We start from the raw sequence: 21,907 nt of genomic DNA, 5'->3' as shown, positions 1-21,907 counted from the left end.
AATTTTGTGGTTTACCAGCGGCAATGTGACACAGATGGAGGAATTGGTGTTTGCTTCCTAAATCTACTCCCCATAATCTTACCATAAATAGGTGTACCTAAGGTTTATCCATTTGCTCCATGAGTTAGTGCAGAAGAGCATGTCAATCTGGGAGATCAACCCATTTTGGGAGGCTTTATTTGTGCATGACTTTCGGATGTAGTTTGAGTATGGGCAGCATGTTTTGTGTCACCTCGAGTAGCAAAGTCTCTCAATTGGATACGTCTTAAGTAATATTTTGGAGACTGTCTATCCCTTTCAGGGAAAGGATGAATGTGTTGTTCTGGGACTGATGGCTAAACTTTTACAGTCCAGCAGATGACAGTCCCCCAAATTCTCTAAGGATCATGTCAGGAGGAAAGGGAGTCAAGACTGGAAGAGTTTAGACAGAATTTAGTCCAATTTACACACATGTAAAATTGGGGGACATCAGAATCGGTGAGCAACGACTCCAGATCAACCCACCTGCTCTGGTCCAGAGGGGAATGCCACGTGGCATTTTAGGCCAGCTAGGCTGATAGTAGAAGTGTAGAGATGAGAAAGTCACAGCCTTTCTTGGCTGATATAAAACCACCATGGGCAACCCTGTTTATTTTATTTTGCCAGATGAAGTTGTCGATTGAGACCTGTAGGTGAGCTAGGTCTTTTTTTTTTTGGTGCGTAGATTGGCAAAGACTGAAATAAAAAAAAGCAGGATATTCATTTTCACAAGGACCTGTCCACACGTGTCTAAGTCTCTGAGCTATCAGAGTAAGAGTGTATAGTTTTCGTATAGTGTGTTTTGCTTGGCTGTTTGTGTTGATTAAGTGTTGGGTTGAGTGTTACAGGATTGGGAGGGTGAGGGTGAGTGTGGCAGGGTAAATGTTGGTGACTTTTTTTTTTTTTTTTACTGCAGACTGATCTCCCGTCAGAGCTGCAGACCGGAAGCGATGGGCACTCTCTTCCCCAAGTTAGGTGGCTGCAAGGCTTTAGGCAGCTGCCTATCTCTCCTAATTAGAGAGCTATCTCTGCAGGCAGCTAAAGAGAAATTAAGTGCATAGGCAACCTTCAGCACTCCAGATGTTGTGGACTACACCTCCCATTATCCTTTGCCAGCATTATGAGTGTAAGAGCATTATGGGGGATGTAGTCCACAGCATCTGGAGTGCTGAAGGTTACCTATCCCTGGCGTAGGCATTCTTTCCATAGTGCTTTATGAGTGAGGATAGTACCATGGAGGGTAAGCATTGGATTGGCTAAAAATTGGCAATTCTGATTGTCATTAAGAAAGTGGATCGGGGGCGGGCCCTTGCTGCACTGGAAATAAGGTGAGTTTTAATTACTTTTAAGGGGACTGAGGAGGGGGCAAGTGTGTGTACCTTTTACAGCTTCTTTGCTGCTGGAAGGTTTTTAGTAAATAAGGTTAAAACGTATATGAAGCCTCCTGTCGTGGCATAAAATTAAAGAGACACTATAGTCACCAGAACTACTGTGTATTGAATTTGTTCTGGTGAGTAGAATCATTACCTTCAGGCTTTTTGCTGTAAGCACGTTTTTTTGTTTTTGTCAGAGAAAAGGCAGTGTTTACATTACAGATTAGGGATACCTCCACTGGCCATTTCTCAGATTGCTGTTAGAGGTGCTTCCTGGGGCAGTACTGCACAGTGTGACTGACATTCAGTGTCTCCACCCTCTGCATGCAGACACTGAACTTTGCTTATAGAGATTCCTTGATTCAATTCTTCTCTATGAGGAGATGCTGATTGGCCAGCGCTGTTTGAATTGTGCTGGCTCTGCCTCCGATCTGCCTCCTATGGGGAAGCAGTCCTATGGGGAAGCATTGTGATTGGATCAGGCCACCACTTCTGATGATGTCCGAGGAAGTTCACAGGCAGAGGCAGCGGATTCAGACTTGAATACAAGTAAGATTTTACTATATTTAGAAACCTTTTGCTCGGTTTTTAATTTTATTTGAGAAGTTCGGGTATTTTTCATTTTTATTTTTTTTGCCTTTTTTGTGGCTAAAAAAAGGTTTTATAAAAAAGACTTCTAATGGTAATTGTTTTTTTGTTTTTGTTTTCTTCAGGTATTTAGTTTGTCTCTCCCTCACTATTTTTAGGCTATGGGGGGGGGGGGGGTAGATAAGGATTAATTTAATTTTATTTGGGTGGGTGGTAACTGGTGGTTATTTTTACACTGGGGGGACAGTTTTTATTTAGGGCCCCCACCCGCCGCTCATGGGTGGGGCCTGGGGGGGGGCCATAATAGGTATATACCCCCCACCCCCTTGTCATTGAGAGCCCCCACCTGCCGCTCATGGGTGGGGGTGGACAATAGGTCGTCCCCCCCCCCCAAACTCATTTAGGGACCCCACCTGCAGCTTATGGATGGAGGCCAAGGGGAACAGTGTGTCCTCAGTTTAGTTTAATCGCCGAGTGGGGGCTCGGCCCCCCTGCTAGTTAATAGATGCCCCGCCATGGGGCCATTTGTTGGGAGGGGTTTATTTTTACAGTGTTTCTAAAAAGAAAAATTACACTGTTTAGTAGGCATGTCCCAACTCGCGGCATATCGAGTAGGGGCATTCGGGAAATCTAAATCTCCCTTATGCTAATATGGGGGTCATATTGACCCCCATAGAGTGAGGGAGGACATGGGGGCCCTAGGAAGTGGCGGGGAGCACTGAGGGAGCTGTGAGCCGGTAGATTCCTTCTTGTAATAAACTAAACACACCGATATTTGGTGTTTGTTTGTCTGACATTTCAATTCATTTCTTTGTCTTTCTGACGAATTAATGAATAGACGAAATTCCTGTTCGAATGCCCAAGTGTTTAACTGGGCATGTGCAGGAATTTCACAGCGCTATCTAGTGTTTGCAGATGACGTGTCCCACAGGGACTTCATCTACCCACACAAAGATGGCGGCGCCTAGGTCCGGGCACGAAATGAAGATTTAGAAAATAGGTAATATGGGCTATAGGGGTATTTGGCTAGGGAGACAATTAGATGTAGTTGAGTTGGGAGAGGGGGGTTTAACCCCTTAAGGACACATGACGTGTGACATGTCATGATTCCCTTTTATTCCAAAAGTTTGGTCCGTAATGGGTTAAAAAAACAAACCTGGATTCTGCCATTACAGTGCCGCTTTAAGTAGTCTATGGACTCCCAAGGCTCTCGGCTTGATTAGGTCCATGCCACACTTTACTCTCACTGTTCAACTCTGCTACTTTTCCACCCTGTGACGTGGTTGCTACATTTCCTATTGTGTTCAATCAATTAACTTGTTGTTCCTGTCAAAATGTATACATCTCTCATTTGCTGCTAAATCCCTCTTTTATAACGTTGTATAAAGTTCTGCAGAATAAGTTGGTACTATAAAGAAATTACAATAATAAACGCACCTGTATATTATGAAAATATCAGCCCATGATGCTTCCATATCACCTGTACAGTGTTAATTTAACAGTGTTAAGTTATTTTTGTTTTTTCTTCTTGACAAAGATAGCGATATAACATTTGCAGAAAGGCTTGTGCAAAAGCCGAAGAAATTGCAACACAAATAAACACTGTTACATATATGAAACCATTATGCGTACATATTTTATATTAGAGGTTAACTTTTTCTGCTACTAGTCAAAGGTTTTTCTTTTTTAGAGTTTCTTAATTGGCTAGTTCATGCGTAGACATCAGTTGAGAGATTGAACATGTTATTCAGTAAGTTACACACATTACATAGGACAGGGAGAGAGTACACATGCAGATAACAGGGTTTCGTTGGGTAGGTGTCCTTGCAACAGTTGGCCAACTATCTATAGGGCGATCTGTGTAGGTTTTGCCAAATATGGTCACTAGGAGCAACATGATCACGCAGGATCCGTCCTCCGGCTTGTGTGTGCTATACAATTCCAGGTCTCTGCTCCATCACATGTACAACCCGACTTTCTGTACGCGAAGTATGCATGAACATGTTTTAGTGTATTTCGGAGTTTTCACTAAAGCCTTTTTAGTCATCTGATTTTGTTTTGGTTTTAGACAACTAAATCTGTAGTACAGATCATAGTTCAGAAAATACTACTTTGGAGTCCTTTTCTTAAATTTGCTTCCTAATTACCTGAACTCATACTTTAGGACCCTCCATCTTCCTTTGACTGGTACCAATATGGACCATGACAGTTGAATCATCTCCAGCTACGCCTAATAATCTATCCACTATGTCAGCAACATGTGGAGCCAGAGCACCAGAGATGCACCAAACTGTATGACTGAGGTGATCAGAGCAGCAGTTTACCTAGTCTATATTCTTGATAATAGAATCCCTTACCACCGCAACCTACCGAGAGAAGCTATTCCCTCCCTGCTACGAGGAGCAGCTTCCTCTGCAAAGCCATTTCTGAGCCGATACTCCCAACATTCAAATGGGCAAATCTGCTGGGGTGTAAAAAAAATCAGTACGCTATGCTCTTCTTCCCTCCCCCTCGGCTGCCGCATCTCGCATCTATCATCCTTCCAGATGCTTTGACTGCAGCTGTTGAGGGAGACAGACCATCAGTGATTTAATTTTAGCATTGCTGTACCTGTGTGTGAGACTTTTGTTTAGGTTACTGCTGTATCTACCTAACTACTACCACTTAAAATCAATGTACAGTTTTTTTTGTTTGTTTTGTTTTTTAACGAAAGTTTTGTGTTCATTTTATATATTTGGTGTATTCCCTGCACTGTGTAGGTTTAGTCAAACACAATGTTATCTTAAATCCACCAAGCATCAACCTGTTTTGCAACACAAATGCCTATTTTTGCTGTATAAAGTTGTTAGTTTGCCTATACACAATCCTTTATATTCCAAATGTATTGTATTAAGATAAGATCCACCATCAGGAGTAGTGTCATGGCTTCTGAGAGTCTGAACACATTTCCTCCGCTATGAGGACTGTTGGCATCTCCCCCACTGCCACCACCACTACTAGTAGTATAGTGCAGCAGCATGTTTAATTAACCAGGAGGCAATTTTATTATAATATTTTTTTTCCTCTCTTTTTATGCTTCAAAACAAAAACTTCTGCTTCCGCTAGCACTGCATCTTTATGCCACAGCTAGTTCAAACGCAAGAGCTAGCATCCAGCTCAAAAGTGCATAAATCTCTGGATTTGCAGTGTTTCAAGCTGAACAGCAATCCACTCGATCATCTGACCACTCTATTTTCACTGACTCCACACTGAGCAACTTGAGGATTAGACAATCATAGGGCAGCTAGTGTCAGTTCTTATTTCATTTAGGGACATGGCAGAAACTTTGAGCCACAGTTTGTGGTAACTTCCCCCTTGTTAAACCATCTCAGTAATATAAATATATTATAAAATTACTCCTCCTGCCCCTTTCTTCAAATACCTTTTCATTGTAATTGTTTTGCACTATCTGATCCTTGAAGTGCCTGCTTCCTCTGCAGATGTATTTAGAAGAAGCTGATAGGGCAGGGCTTGACAAATTTGCTTTCAAGCTAGGAGCCAGCTAAACCCGTTGGAAGCCATTTTTTCCCCCAACAACAAAAATACATGTCTTAAAGGAACATTAGTCACCAGAATCACTACAGCTTACTGTACCTTGTAGGGTTTTCAATGTAAACTCATCCTTTTAAAAGAAAAGGCAGTATTTACATTGCTGTCTAGTAACCCCTCTAGTGGCGGTCACTCAAACGGCCACTAAAGTGTTTCCTATCTCAGTGCATTCAGCGTAACCATGCTCTGCGTGAAGGAGCTAACATTCAAATTAGAGATCCATTGATTTAATGTATCTCTAGGAGGAGATGCTGGTTGGTAATTGATAATCTCCACTATGAAGGTGAGCCAGCTGCTGTCGTTGGGGAAATTAAAAAAAAAAAAAAAAAAACATCCCCATGCGATGGAGGGGGGCAATTGCCCACTAGCACTTTTTTTTTTTCTTCATTTTCTGAAGCATACTGTAACTTTATTAGCCACTTAAGCCGTGGGTGTTTGTGAGGGAGACTGCGACAAGCAGAACCTGTGATGATGTCATGAGGTGTTTGGGCTGCAATGAGTTTCTTCAGATATAACATTACAAACCGGTACCTGATATGACAAGAATATATTAAAGAAATGGTACACCATCTTCAAAGATCATATGACGTCCATAAGTCTCTATGAAATGACGGGATGAACCTGCAATTGTATTGCCACTGGTTTCTCCGGTGTGAACCTATATTCACCCCATCTTATGAAAGGAATATCTCTCCTGGGCCACGTTCATAAAGTCCATGATTAAGAAAGCAGCCTGTTTCATTTGTTAAAACACTATTTATACAGAAATACTCTGTTTAGACTATGTGTTGTAAGTGCTAAGTTGCTTACCTCATTTGTGGTCAATAAATATAGGGCTTATACCAACAGAAAAGGGTTTGTTAGGGTTTGGAAAAGGGGTTAGTGGGTGTTCCATTGGGGGGGGGGGAGAAATCCTCTTTTTTTTTTTCAATTTAAAGCAACTCTTGCTTCCCATTTATAAAATTGGACCAAAATTGACTTACTCCTATTTACAGTTGATATAAATATATTTTATACACACAAATTTAGTTCCAATAATAAACATGTCTTTAAATTTCGAATAAACGAAACCGCAAAAAAGTGTTACGATATTTACAAATAAACTATTGTTGATATTGTTGAATGCCAAAGCCTTTTAAAAGAAAAGGTTATTGCTCAGTATGCCAGTTATATGATTGCATAGAGAAAGAAATTGGGCTATGAGTTAACTGGCATACAATGAAAATTGACCTTTATGATGCAGTAGGACCTACTGCTATACTCATTTGGAGATAGTGCAGAAAATATTTATAGATGGTATTTAGTGCCAACTATATATACAAATAAAAATACCCTGTACCGAACACGTTAATTCTGTAAGGAGACCAGTAGAGACACCAATTTCACGACATCTAAAAACTCACCATTCTAATTCTGCTACTAAAATTAGATTCATGGGTATTGAATAAGTCCCCCAACCTCCACGTAAATTTCTGCAAAATACATTAAAATATAAAAAAATGTATACTTGATTTGATGTGTTTAAAGGGGAGATGTCACAACATTAAATAAAATCGAAAATCACCTACAACTTGTGTTAACCTGCATTTTCTTTTTAATATATATTAAAGGAACATTATAGTCACCAAAACATTAGCTTATTGAAGCAGTTTTGGTGTATAGATCATGCTTCTGTAGTCTAACTGCTCAATTCTTTGCCATTTAGGAGTTATATCACTTATATCACATGTTTCTGTTTATGCAACCTTAGTTACACCTCCCTGCATGTGACTTACACAACTTTCCTAATCACTTCATGTAAAGAGTCCTCTAATGTTTACACTTCTTTTATTGCAGATTCTGTTTAATTTAGAATTCCATATCTCCTGCACTAGAAAGTCATATCTGATTGAAAATGAAACTATTTTTCTTTTCATGCAGAATATGGCAGTCAAAACCAGGAGAGGAAAAAATGTTAAGAATTACAATTTTTTTTTTTTTTTTTAACGAATGCAATTTGTAGACCAGTCTCCTTTAGATAGTTCTTTATGGGTCAAGTCCTAAAAAAATCTTCTAAAATCAGACAGATCATCAACAAATTCACTCCTGAAGTTAAAATAAAAACTATTATAAAGTGGGAAGAATATTTAGGTTATTCTTTTTTTTCTCATCAATTATGAACACATTCTATGGACCATCTTATGTTTGTACAATGTACTGATTTCCTATTGGAAAATTACTATGAAAATCCTTAATAGATGGTACCTAGTTCCCACTAGATTATGTAAATTTAAAGCTCATTACTCAAACCAATATTGGAGATGCACTAAGAATATTGGAACATTGAAACATATTTGGTGGGATTGTACTAATTTGAATCTGATTTAAGGCTTTTGTATTACAGCTTTTTAAAGAACTAGATTTTAAAGTTATTGGAATTGACTCCTGAAATGTTTCTTTTTCATATAAATATTATTGGTTTAAGAAATTCTGAAAAGTATCTGTTAAGTATCTGGCAATAAAGATCTGTATTTCCAGATACTGGAAGAGCATATAAATTCCTTCTCTAACTGAAATTATAACCCAAAATTAATCACCATGGGGTAATGGAAAAATCGGTTTATTTTAATATTGGAAATATCGTGAAATATAATAAAATTTGGTCTAGATGGTTTGAATATTATAACATGAGAAATTGATTATTAAATTAACCGATTGGGCATGAAAGAAAGGAATGTAAGATTAAATCTGTGACAGTACTCGAAACTGTATCTGGATCATCAAATTGTTAATAACTATTTAAAGATAGCTTTAGTGACTCTCTTCCCCGCCTTGTAGGCACCCCAGCATACAAGCAATACACATTTTTTTATCCAATTATATCCGTTACATATAATAAGTCTTTTTGTATGTCTATCAGTAAAAAATTTAAAGCGTAAAAATAAGTGGTCTCCATATTTACATTTACAAGAGACCGGATAGACTGCATGTATCATGGTCAACGTATATAAAAAAAAAAAACGAAGTCTGCCCTGGAAGCTCGCACCCGGCAGAGCTGCAGACAGTAGAGCCTGCCCACCGGACCACCAGGGAATTTATCAAAAAAGTATTTGAAGCAGTGTGGGGAGGCTGGTAACTGAAATACAGCTTCCCCACACACACTGTCGCCCACTTCACCCAGCCACATTCACCTGCCCTCATTCTTCACCCTCCTAATCCTGTAAATCCTCTCCCCACACCAACCATACCAAACTCACCTGGCCTCGTTTTGCCACACTCGCCATGCTACATTTAACCCCGCCTAATCCTGTCACACTCACCTGATCTCGCACTTTCACACTCCTCCTGTATCATCCTGCCACACTCACCATATCACATTAACCCCTCCAATACTGTCCTACAACCATGCCTCTCACCCCCAACTGTGCCACACTCACCCTGTCACATTGATGCCTCTAATCCTGTCACACTTACCCCCCCCCCATCCTGTCAAACTTCATTCTCCAACCATGTCACACTCACCCCAACGCTGGAACTCTCACCCTCCCCCCACCATGCCACACTCACCATGTCAAATTAATCTCCCTTAATTCTGTCACACTCCTTCCTTCAACCGTGCCACATTCACGCCAACCCTGTTATACACCCCCCAACCACATACTTAACATCCATCATTCTGTCACACTTACACCCCAACCTGAGCATTGTTTCGCTCATCCAGTTAGTCACAAGTTGAACACATTTATCATACACACAGTTATGAAATATGACCCCAGGCAGCCCCCCATACACCAAACACACAGCAAGCAGCTACCCCACACGTAAACAGTCCCATACACATGACCACAGAGACCTATGTTTGCACACAAGCATACTCTCAGACACACACTCTAAGGCACATACACAGGTAGATCATGCCAGACACACTCAGAAATATACACAGCCAGATACACATTATGACACTGTGTGTGTGTGTGTGTGTGTGTGTGTGTATATATGTGTGCATGTATTACTGTTTGTATCTATGGCTGCAATGTGAGGCTGGTATGGGCAATGCAAAGGTAAAGTAGTACGAATTGGCAAGCTTGACAAATACCTTTTATGCTCCAATAAAGCTGCTGTTTTGCGATCAGTTTAAGTGCCCAGACCACAACTTTATTTCATATTTGGGTTATATGTCCTCTTTTTCTGCTCCCTGCTTGGTGCCTGAGTTGGGCCAAGGCTGATGGGAGGATATCTACAATGTTTAGTTTCATTGTTTAAAATGCAATTCTTGATGGCCAAAGACATCTGTGCAACCACTGTTTGTAAGCTGCTGCATTGAAGTAGCCCTGAGGAGGCTCACAGGCAAGCCAATTATTTGTATTTAACATAGTATTGCAAACTTCCATAGCTTTCAAATGATCTCAATAGTGGTCTTGGTGGGCAAAATGTTACAAATTTGAATTGTGAAAAAAAGATGGGTTCAAGTAAAACTCTAAAATAATTACTGAAACTGATTTCCATGACCAAGAAGGCTGTCAGTCTTGCAAAGGGATAGGATGGAGCCCTGACCAGGAAATGTATTTTTGTACAGGATGAAATTCTATATCCAAGAGGAAGGTGAGTGGGCTTAATGGGATACATTTTATGTAGTATTTTGTATACATTGTTATGATGGTAGTTAAGGGACACTATAGTCACCAGAACAACTACAGCTTATTGTATTTGTTCTGGTGAATACATTCCATTCATGCTTTTTTCAGTAAACATTGTATTTTCAAAGAAAATTCAGTTTTTACATTACAGCTTAGGGATAACTCCACTGGCTACTCCTAATATGGCTACTAGAGGTGCTTCATGGGGCAGTACTGCACATTCAGCATTGACATTCAGTGTCTCCACCCTCTGCATGCAGACACTGAACTTTCCTCGAGATGCATTGAATCAATTCATATCTATGAGGAGATGCTGATTGGCCAGGATTGTGATTGGCTTGTGCTAGTTCTGCCCCTGATTTGCCTCATTGACAGTCTCAGCCAATCCTATGGGTAAGCATTGTGATTGACTCAGACCACTACTTCTGATGATGTCAGCAGATAGCAGTTCAGGGGCAGAGCCAGCAGCTGCAGACTTGAATACAAGTAAGATTTTACTATGTTTAGTGAGGCTACATGGTGGTTTTTACACGATAGGGTCAGGAATACATGTTTGTATTTCTGACCCTATAGTGTACCTTTAAAGATATGGGTTATGAGTGTCTTTTAAATTGCGTATTACGTTTTTATTGTTTATGAAGTTTCCATTCAACATGTAGACTTTAAATTCCTTAAGTGCTCTGTTAATTTTTTTTCAAACTTATGAACAATTTGACAACTTGTAATATAGTGTATTATATTTTATTTTTTGCTTTGTTTTATAAAACCATAATTTTTTTTATTTTTTTATTATTGATTTATGTATTTTGTCTTTTCAGTGTGATCAAAATGCCTATGATACAAAAACTGGATAAACCGATTAACCTACAAAAGAGAAATGCCTTAGCTGAAGTTTTAGATTCCCTGTGCCTATACCACAAGCAACAAATCCAACTTATGTTAACATTCTTAACTGAAGAAAAAAGATGTTGTACGAGCCTCTGCAAGAACAATGAGAAATCACGTGTCACTTTTCATGATGCTACATCACATAAACTTACCAGACGTGGCAGTTTAAAAAGACATGCTCCTAACGTGCACATACCCACTGTTTCTGTTTGTCTCAAGGATTTACGTCTTACCTGTCCAAGTATTGTGTTTGGAACTGTTAAACTGGATGCAAACAAAAATGGAGCTGTGTGTCTTAAATCTAGTGATCCCGTTAAAAACGATAAAACAAGGCACTCCAGAAAAAAGTCTTCTTGTCTATTATGTAGTGACGCACACCTACCTAGCAAAAGACGGAAAACTAATTTTTCAAGTACTTCATTACGATCAGTAAAACATGATAGGGCACATTCTCAAGGGGAAACTGCTAAACACTATAAATCTTCTGTTAAACATGCAGTAAGTAAAGGCTGCAAAAACATGATTGATATCTCATCAAAGTCCAATAACCATGAAAACTATAAGGATAAACTTGAAGTAAGAAAGGACTCTATTTTGCAAGATCTTTTTAGTTATACCACTAAAAGGGAAGTTGCGGCAACAAAGTCCCGTCCACGCAATCTTTGTGCCACTGAAAAACACTTGAGTGACACACCTCAGTTTAGAAGTTTAGTAAAACATATTATAAGAAAGACCGCAAAAAATGGCTGCAGTTTCAAAGAGGTGCTAAACCAATATGTAAAAAATTCAAAAGCAAACATGATCCAAACAAGATTTCGCAGACGGCAGGAGAAGGCATCAGAATTTAATTCCTCTGCCCTTTCCTTAACCAGACGGCAATATTTACAGGTCAAAAGAGAACTTTGTACCCTAGTGGAAACCCTTTCTAAGAACAAAATAGCTTTTGAAAAGAATACCAAAAAAAACACAAACCAAAAAGTCAGCTCCAATAAAAAACAAGCCAATGGTGTTTTAGTTGTAGAAAACTGTAAAAGTGGACAGATAGCTGATAAACCTCAGAACAATCTAACAGAACTACCTCACTACCATAACTTGAAAGTGAATTCCATGCATGTGAACTGCTCAAAAGTTGATGGTTTACCCAACCACTTACGACTTTCTCCTATCCAAAAGCAGCCACTTGAGAAAAAGAGTGTAAGAATCCACACTGGCCCCAAAACTGTTGTTCAAGACTGCACTTCAAATTGTAGCCAAAGTAATTCTAGAAAATCTCAAACTTTTAATGTGTCACAGGGAGAGTGTTTTGCCCTGAGTTCTAGCCATGTATTTTGCAAATGCACATTCAAGCACATCTTGGGGATGTTTAAGGATAGCATGAATTGTTTTCAAAATAACGATAAAAATATTCGTTTGAGGAACACACACCTACATGTTGTTGTTGAACGTCTTAAAGATTCAGTGTATTTAACCGGTGGAGAATTAAACACACCTGCTATGTGTGAGAAAAAACTAAAACAAAGATGCAATTCTAAAAGCACTAAAAATAATTCTGTAATACAAAGCCATAAAACAAATATGACATGTACAGAGAGAGAAGTCTCAATGAAGCCACTAAACCTTCTTAAAAAAAATACATGTTCAAGTGTGAATAAAACTAAAGATAAAACAAATACCATCTCTGTGCCTCTGGTTCTAAGTGCCCAAAGTACACTCTCTACACCAGAGTCAATGGAAACAAGTATACCACTTACTCCTAATAGACTTTGTAGTCCAGTAAAGATCATGTTTCTTTCCAATGTAGATAGTGCTGAGGGAGTAAAATATACTTTGAGCCCTGTCTTTATCTCACCTACTCCAAAGGCAGTTGGCTGCATTAATGATCAAAAACAAGACAAAGATAGATCCACTGCTGATAGTAACCTGTCTTACAAGAGTTTGGAAGAAAATGACCAGTTTCTCTCATTGAAAGGAACAAAATCTGGTGTTTATAATCAATACAAATGTATAGGGAAAACCGATAGAGAGACTCGTTTCCAAAAAAGACCACAAGGAAGGCCCAAAAGAATAGCTCCTTTAGTTTTGAAGCAGATCAGAAGCCCTTTGGGGGAAAAAACAACAAAGATAAAAAGAACACAAAATATTAAGCTTGAAGAGCCTAAAAGGAACTTTGCATTGCGTAGCAGAAATGATCGACACACCTCTGATATAACAGTGTCTATTAAATTTGGGACGTCAACTATGAAAAGGCGTATCTCCAGAGTTAATGCATCCCCAAATAGAGAAATGGTTCATAATAAAACACAATCTTTACCAGATTTTTCAAAAATTAATATATCCCCTGTTGGAAAGCTAATTTCTAACAAAACACATCTATTACCACAGTCTGATAAAAAAGGCTATATGTGTAGTTCTGAAAATGGAAGAACTACAAGAAGTCGTTCTGCACTTTGTCATTCAAGATCTTCTGAAACTCTTCAAAATCCAAGGAGACTGTCACTGCGGAAAAATACAGTTAAATGTAGTTCGCCTCAGGAAAGGATCTTGACCATACCGAACACTGTTTTACATCTTCACAAGAGGCAATTTAATCCAAAACAGGATCTTGGATGGAACAGGAGTGAAACTAGACACATACTGAGCCAAAGAAAACCTCCTTATAAGAAGAGAGGTAGACGATCGTCACCAAGGAATTCTCAGTTATTTAGTCAAACCGCATTGTCTAGCGGGTCATCATTGTATTCCCTGCGTTCTTCTGTGTCTTCTTCTGCCTTGGCTTTTAGTGATCTCTTACATCAGAAATCAGAAAAGCGTAGGCTTAAGACATTTAAAGTTTGCAATAAACATTGCAAAATTGCGGACAAACAATCTGAAATTTCATCAAGAAATAAAGTATGTTTAGAAACTATTGCAAATACTGATGGAAACTTTGACACGTCTGTCGATTCCATTTTTCAAACTAACACCGTCCTTAAATGGTGGTCTTCGTCTACTTCCAAAGAGTCTTTGCTACAAGATTTAGACCTAAAATACGAACAGATAATAAATGCATGGCGAAATGACAATGAAAGACAGTCTTCCTCAACCTTGCAACTATGTGGTCCTCCGGAGAAAAGATCGCCCGTTCAGATGTTGTTTGAAAAAAAATATAATAATAATGATATTTCTGTTTTGTTTATGCAAACAACAGAGACTAAATCCCTCTCGATATTACCAAAAGCTAACGCTCGAAGCCCTTTAGAACTAAACAATAAGGTAGGTAAAAGAAGAAAAAAACATGTTGCTGTAAATTCTAGCAAAAGAGTAAAGAATTGCATGCAGCAAACTTCTCTGGTCATGCCAAAAGAAAGTCCAAGCATTTCTAAATTTGCTCAACCACAAAGCGTCGGAGTAAAAAATATAAATACAAACAATGAATTGAAATGCCAACAAGTGTGGAATCTAAACCGTTTACAGATTGTGGATGGCAAGTCTAAAGATACATGTTTAAAATTTGTATGCACTAGAGAGATATTGGAAGATGTTGATGTTACAGTTCCTGAAATAAAAGATAAAGAAACTTTTCAGTCACCTGTAACTGCTTTACCTTGTGATGACGATGATGAATCATCCAGTGACTTGGAATGTACTAATTCAACAACTAGTGTTCCTAGTGAATTGTTGAATATGAAACAAATGACTAAGCAAACTAAATCCTATGCAAGCAAAAATGCAAAAAAATTTAAAGGCTGCAAAGTCTTTCTTACAAAACTTAGTGATGTTGAAACAAAACGTCCAAAGGAAAATATTTCCTCATTGAAAGCCCTAGGTGTGAGCAATGCTACTGAACTAAAAAAATGCACTTTAAGATCCAGTCCTAATTTCCCTGTTGATTTTAGCACCGAATGTATTGATCAGGGGAGCAGGTCTGTGACCAAAAGCTTAAGCACTACACTTAAATCAAAAAACTCTCTTAATGAGAAACCTGGAAAAAGAATGGGCTTAAGAAAATCCACAAGAGCAGTCTTTACCAAATCTAATCCTTCATTTGAATGGATATTAGAAAGAAGAAACGGTGGGAAAAGACTGGGAAGACCATCTATATGCAGAAAAATAAGCCTCAAGAAATCTAACCAACTTTCATCCACTGGTAAGGGGGACAGTGAGTATTCTAAGTTAAAGTTGGGTAAGGATTTATTGCTTACTTTTTAATTTAGAAGACATTATTTTTCCTCTTCAAATATAGCAGACACTGAGATACAAGGTTAATGGTGTGCTATGGGTAGCTCGCTCTCTCTGGATCACAAATGTGCTTTAAGATTTACTTTTTGTTCATAATGTTATTGCTATGAAAATTCTTAGATGAAAATGAAAAACAAAATAAAATGCCTCAGAATTGATTACAGATTTGGAGGAGGGAGTTTGATGTTATCCTTTGGTATGTCTAATATGCTAATTTCTAAATGCATTGATGATTTCCAGTCGTAGCCTAAAAGGTTGAAAATTAGTGACACAACTGCGCTAGGTTTGCAATGCCAGGTCCTCTTTTAAGCCAGTGGTTGCTCAATTTTGTTAAGTCCACTAAACGTGCTTACTAAACAACAAAATGTGTTGCTAAGAGTCCATGTAATTGTGACTCTATATTTGGATGAATCCCATCTTAAATAAAATCACACTAAATATAATAATTTAAAGTGTGTCCATTTGTTTCTATTGTATATCTATTGCTAGTTTATTGATTGTCTTTACTTATTTATAATATTGTAATAGTGTAGGTAATGAAAAATAAATTAGAAAGTTTTGAAACTGAGCAACCAAGGAAGTAGCAGTCTAGAAAGAGAAAATACAGGTTTGCAATGATTTCCTTTGTGCAGTGATTTCACTGGGATACTGTATCTTGAACCAATTAATATTAAACCCGTATTAAGTTACTAAAACAACAGTAGCTTAACCCCTTAAGGACACATGACATGTCTGACACGTCATGATTCCCTTTTATTCCAGAAGTTTGGTCCTTAAGGGGTTAAAGTGGCACTGGCCACGCCAAACTTACCTTTCTTCTATTATTTCATCTTTTCTTTCTCTTAGAATGTATTTTTTTTTTTTTTATCTATTTTTCTTGAAAACACAACACCGGAAATGGAACTGAATTAAGCTCCCTCTTGTCAGAAAATGTCAGACATAGGAAAAATGCACAAGACAAAGTAGTTCATACTTTGTCTTTCAAAGAAAATTAGATCATAAATAAAGAAAACAGATTCTGAGAGAGTAAAAGAAGAGGGAACAATAGAAAGGCAAGTTTCGCGTGACAGTGGCGCTATAAGCAGTTTTTGTGTAGATCATGCTTCTGAAGTCTTCTTGCTCAATTTTCTGCCATTTAGGAGTTAAATCACTTTTGTTTCTGTTAATGCAGCCCTACCCAAACAACCCCTGGCTGTGACTGTTAACTTACCTTAGACATTTTTATTTGCTGCTCTGCTAATTTAATTTTAATAACACACAGGAGGCTGTTTACTAGTGCAGGAGATGAATTCTAAATTAAAGGGACACTCCAGGGCCAGGAAAATGAACCGTTTTCCTGGCACTGCAGGTCCCCTCTCCCTCCCAACCCCTTCAGTGACTTACCTATATCCAGCGCCGATGTCCCTCGGTGCTGGGTCAGGGTCCGCCCGCGCTCCTCGGCGGGGGAGACCTATTGAGCATGCGCGGCCATGAGCAGGGAGACCTAATGAGCATTGCCGCGCACGCGCATTAGACCTCCCCATAGGAAAGCATCAAAAATGCTTTCCTATGGGGATTTAAATGACGCTGGAGGTCCTCACATAGTGTGAGGACAGCCAGCGACGCTATAGCACACTTTTCGTGTGCTATAAACACGGAAGTACCCTCTAGTGGCTGTCTACAAGACAGCCACTAGAGGAGGAGTTAACCCTGCAAGGTAAATATGAAAACTGCAATAATTACACTTGCAGGGTTAAGGGTAGTGGGAGTTGGCACCCAGACCACTCCAATGGGCAGAAGTGGTCTGGGTGCCTGGAGTGTTCCTTTAAACAAACTGGCAATAAAGGAAGTGTAAACATTAGATCTCACTTGACAGGAAGTGTGTAGGAAGGTTGTGTAGGTCACATGCAGGGAAGTGTGACAAGGGCTGCACAAACAAACAAAAGTGATTTAACTCCTAAATGGCAGAGAATTGAGTAGTGAGACTGCAGGGGCATGATCTAGACACCAATACACCAAAGCTACTTCATTACGGTGAAAGTTTTTTGGGTGCTTAATATCCCTTTAAGACGGGTTTAGGAATATTTGTTATGTCCCTCGCTGTCATTTCCCCTTTGATTGTAAGGGAATGTATGCTAAATATCTTTTACAAACAAGAGTGAAGTAGTAATCTATCTTCTAGTTATTTTCATGCTGTCATGTTCCATGCTTATAATAGTTACCGTATATACTCGAGTATAAGCCGACCCGAATATAAGCCAAGGACCCTAATTTTACCCCAAAAAACTGGGAAAACTTATTGACTCGAGTATAAGACTAGGGTGGGAAATGCAGCAGCTACTGGTAAATTTCTAAATAAAATTAGATCCTAAAAAAATTATATTAATTGAATATTTATTTACAGTGTGTGTATATAATGAATGCAGTGTGTGTGTCTGAATGCAGTGTGTGTGTATGAGTGCATTGTGTGTGTGTGTATATTAATTGAATATTTATTTACAGTGTGTGTATATAATGAATGCAGTGTGTGTGTCTGAATGCAGTGTGTGTGTATGAGTGCATTGTGTGTGTATATTAATTGAATATTTATTTACAGTGTGTGTATATAATGAATGCAGTGTGTGCGTAGGAGTGCAGTGTGTGCGTAGGAGTGCAGTGTGTGCGTAGGAGTGCAGTGTGCGCGTATGAATGCAGTGTGTGAGTGCAGTGTGTGTATATGAATGAAGTGTGAGTGTGTGTGATGCAGTGTGTGTGTTTGTGTATGTGTTGGTGGGCATTTTGATTGTTATATTATTAATTATTTTATTAATTATTTTATTTTTTAATATTATTATTTTTTTTATTATTTTTTTCGTCCCCCCTCCCTGCTTCCTAGCTGGCCAGGGAGGGGGGCTCTTACTCCCTGGTGGTCCAGTGGCATTGGTAGTTCAGTGGGGGGGAGAGGGGGGCTGTCAGAGCTGTAACTTACCTGTCCTGCTGCTCCTGTCAGCTCTCTCCTCCTCCGCGCCGTCCGGTCAGCTCTTCTGTCAGCTCCCACTGTAAGTCTCGCGAGAGCCGCGGCTCTCGTGAGATTTACACTGGGAGCTGACCGAGGTGCTGAACGGACGGCGCGGAGGAGGAGAGAGCTGACAGGAGCTGCAGGACAGGTAAGTAACGCTCTCTGCAGCCCCCATAGCCCCAGTCTGTATTATGGCAATGCAAATTGCCATAATACAGACTATTGACTCGAGTATAAGCCGAGTTGGGTTTTTTCAGCACAAAAAATTTGCTGAAAAACTCGGCTTATACTCGAGTATATACGGTACATACATGATTGAAGCACAACATCCTCTCCTCCAAATGTGCACATTTAGTAGCCGCTTGAAATGATAAAGGGTATCCGATTTAACCTTCATGGAACATTACATACCCTAAGAAAACAAAGGCCCAGTCAATCAGTCGACACACTGGGTGGGCCAATAATTCTCCTATGTTGTTCCTTTTATTTACCTTGATATTTTCATAGTTATTGGTTTAAATATAGGGTCCATGGCTGGGCAGTTTCTGCTTCATTGCTCTTATTTTGTTTTTGTATTACTGATGCAATTGTAAGATTTAAAAGATTTAAACCATATATTATAACATTCCAAAATATATTTTAACACTTTCTGATCATTTTACACTTTGTATAATATTTTGCACCATGTCCTTCTGCTTTTGCCAATGTATTTATATATTTATATTGAGATTTTTTTTTTTTTTTTTCTCTTTTTAAACACTATTCCAAATTCATTAATTTCAACTGTAATTATCTTTTTTTCTTTTAGGACCTCTTAAACCAGTTGGATTTCCTTCATCTAGGGGGCATTCGGTCAGGGATGGAATGTATTCATTGACCCCAATTCGTATATCACAACATTGAACAATCACAAAGGTCTTGCATATTTATAAATCATTTGTGTTTAGGAGATAGGTCCTTGTACATTACATGTGAAATTTTGCTCCTAAAGCAGATTTATAATACATTTCTATGGTACCCAGGCTGCCGAAGAACTCAATGAGCTTAAGTCTAAACCCATTTTACGGATCTGCAATTGATACCCTTGCAACTGTTGGGGAGTATTTTTTATATTCAGTATGTCCTCATACATATAAAGAGTAAAAGCTAATAAAGGGGTATTTTTATATTAGCCTGTTTAAATCGTATCAATTTCTTGGTTTATTGCTATTTTCTTGTTTGGTAAACATTAGTACATAAGTGCTTGCATTGCAAAATCTTTAACATGTAGAAACCCCTTAAATAGGGAAAGCCTTGCCTTTTTGAGGTATTCTAAATTTTACTAATACAAGATTTCAAAAGTAAATATTCTTTTTTAATCCTAGGTCAGGAAATGGGCTCTGCAAATATTTGAAAAGCTACAGCATATTCAAAGTTGTTTAAAGGTTATATACATATAGATATAACTGCCATTCCCTCTTCATTTATAAAATATTTTTCTTTTTTTCTTTCATATTTTCTTTTATAAACAGTTAAAGTGTCGAGGCATTTATCATTGTGTCAGTGCGCATCTTCCTTTTTTATGTTCAGCTTTGAATTAGTCAGCTGAAGATGCAGACATATGAACAAAAAGGAATTGAATGAGTTAGGGAGGTTTTGTGTTTAACTATAATTATAACCAATACAGCTTTCAAGAATTTGATGAGGGGGAGAAATGCCTGAATCCATATATCGCCGCCCCCTCCATTCCTCCCTTCCCCATATCACAATCTTAATTGTCAGGAGAACAAAACTCTGTAATGCAATATACAGAAAATAGATTTTACAGGTAGATTTGTGACTCTGGGACAGTCAACATCACCTTAGCTGATAACAGACATTAAGTTTGCTGTCTATTTTGTTTCAAGCAAGGGGGGCATTCTACTTGGGTAGGGTGGGAGCTTCCCAGAATAGCTCGTATGCACAAGGCTGGAAAGATGAAGAGTGCGTCGGGATTCCAGCAATAGCCAGCTTAGCTCTTTTAACATGTCACAGTGGTGGGTTAAGTAATTACAATGTAGCACAAAGCGTCAGAATGAATTATATAAGCCCTGGTATTGAGTTTATTAAGGTGGGTTTGCGATGCAGGTGCATACACTACATCCCCATAATCAATGACCGGCATTAACATTTGTTGCACTATCTGTTTCCTTACTGTAGGGCTTAGGCAGGATTTAGAAACATAGAATGTGATGGCAGATAAGAACCATTCGGCCCATCTAGTCTGCCCAATTTTTAAAATACTTTTATTAGTCCCTGGCCTTATCTTATAGTTAGGACAGCCTTATGCATATCCCACACATTTGTTTGTTTCTGTACAGGGCACCTAGTTTGGGGTAATGGTTTGAAGAGAGATGTTTACATCCAACCCACATCTATGTTTCTTGTACATTATATGCCCCTATTTGCCCCACTTAAACCTCAGAGCTGATGCCTCAATAAGATTGTAAACATTTCCTCCATTTTCGTTTTCTACCTACTCCTCACTGGCTGTTCTTCCACATATTATTGCACCTAGAAACTTAAATCGGCCTTATACCACAAAACCTAATGTAATTGGTTCTGGTTTGCTGTTTTTGTCTTAAACCTTGTTTCGAAGTGCAAACCACTTAAACATGGATTCTTTTTCTCATTACGTTTTTCTCCCATAGTTTAAAACATTATTCATTCCTGCAAATCAATATCTCCATTTTATTCTGATTACATAAAAATGCATTATTTATTATTCAAATTAGCTTAATTTACCAAGATTTTTTTTCTCATGCTGAGAACAGTGAAAGAAACACCATGAGATTAATAAAATAAAGTTTTGTAACCTTTTATTACAGTTGACTATTTTGTGTATTTTTATGTATATATTTATGCTTTTTTTATTTTTATATAGAATGTTTTGTGTATACACTGTAAATCCTAACCATTTTTCTCTTTTTCAGCTTGAAAGCAATTCCTTCTGAAATATTGAAGAATTACACACCAAGTGCCTTAACATACAGTTCGCCACAAGACCAAGAGTCTTCAATATAAAGTTTCAGACTGTACATTGCACTATTGTTTTTTCCAAAGTTTGAGAAAAAAAATAAAAATCGCCTTTTTTAGTTTATGAAATGTGAAATTGTTACACAGGGTTTTGTTTTATGAATAAATGCTGCATTTTCTTATTTAGCTATGGTTTATTATTACAGAGAAGGCATTAATAAATGTTGACGTATAGGTGATTCGTGTGTAATGTTGGGAGAGTCTACCTCCAAAAAGAAGAGGAGGGAAAAACCTAAAGCAATGGAAAAGCGTTTTGCTATATTTTTATGTTCCATAAACATTGAATATGTTCCACCATTCTGACAACTGTGATAAATTTGTTTCCTTTGTGCCTGGGTATTGCACCCACAATTTGTGCAAGCACAGTTTTCTAAACTTAAATAAATAAATAATAAATGGAAGAAAAAAACAAAGCGATGCAATTGTCTTTTGATTCAATGTAAAAATGTTATTGTGAATAAACTTTGTTTTATAAACAATTTAATTCTTGATGTTGAATGCTGTCTGCCTTATTCACTAGTTTAGTATTTAAAGAGATACTGTAGTGCCAGGAATACAAACTTGTATCCCTCTGCCTCCCATCGCCC

General features: G+C 38.3%; 1 protein-coding gene across 2 annotated transcripts in view; it reads left to right on the top strand.

Annotated features, from left to right (window-relative positions):
- The window catches only part of LCORL (ligand dependent nuclear receptor corepressor like), a 97,304-nt gene extending 75,969 nt beyond the window's left edge, over nucleotides 1-21,335 (top strand). Inside the window, exons 7-9 of one of the 2 annotated variants that reach the window (XM_063457812.1) lie at nucleotides 11,002-15,197; nucleotides 19,075-19,181; nucleotides 21,218-21,335. In XM_063457812.1, the coding sequence (XP_063313882.1) occupies nucleotides 11,002-15,197; nucleotides 19,075-19,169 (4,291 nt within the window). In that variant the 3' untranslated portion in view covers nucleotides 19,170-19,181; nucleotides 21,218-21,335. Of the gene's footprint in view, nucleotides 1-11,001; nucleotides 15,234-19,074; nucleotides 19,182-21,217 lie in introns of both variants that reach the window. The other variant, XM_063457811.1, reaches the window with a different exon arrangement.
- The last annotated feature ends 572 nt before the right edge of the window (nucleotides 21,336-21,907 follow it).

This window comes from Pelobates fuscus, chromosome 6 (genome assembly GCF_036172605.1).
Source record: "Pelobates fuscus isolate aPelFus1 chromosome 6, aPelFus1.pri, whole genome shotgun sequence".
NCBI classification, from domain to species: Eukaryota; Metazoa; Chordata; class Amphibia; order Anura; family Pelobatidae; genus Pelobates; species Pelobates fuscus.
Note: the sequence above shows the minus strand (reverse complement) of the source record. Positions and strands in the feature narration are given on the sequence as shown.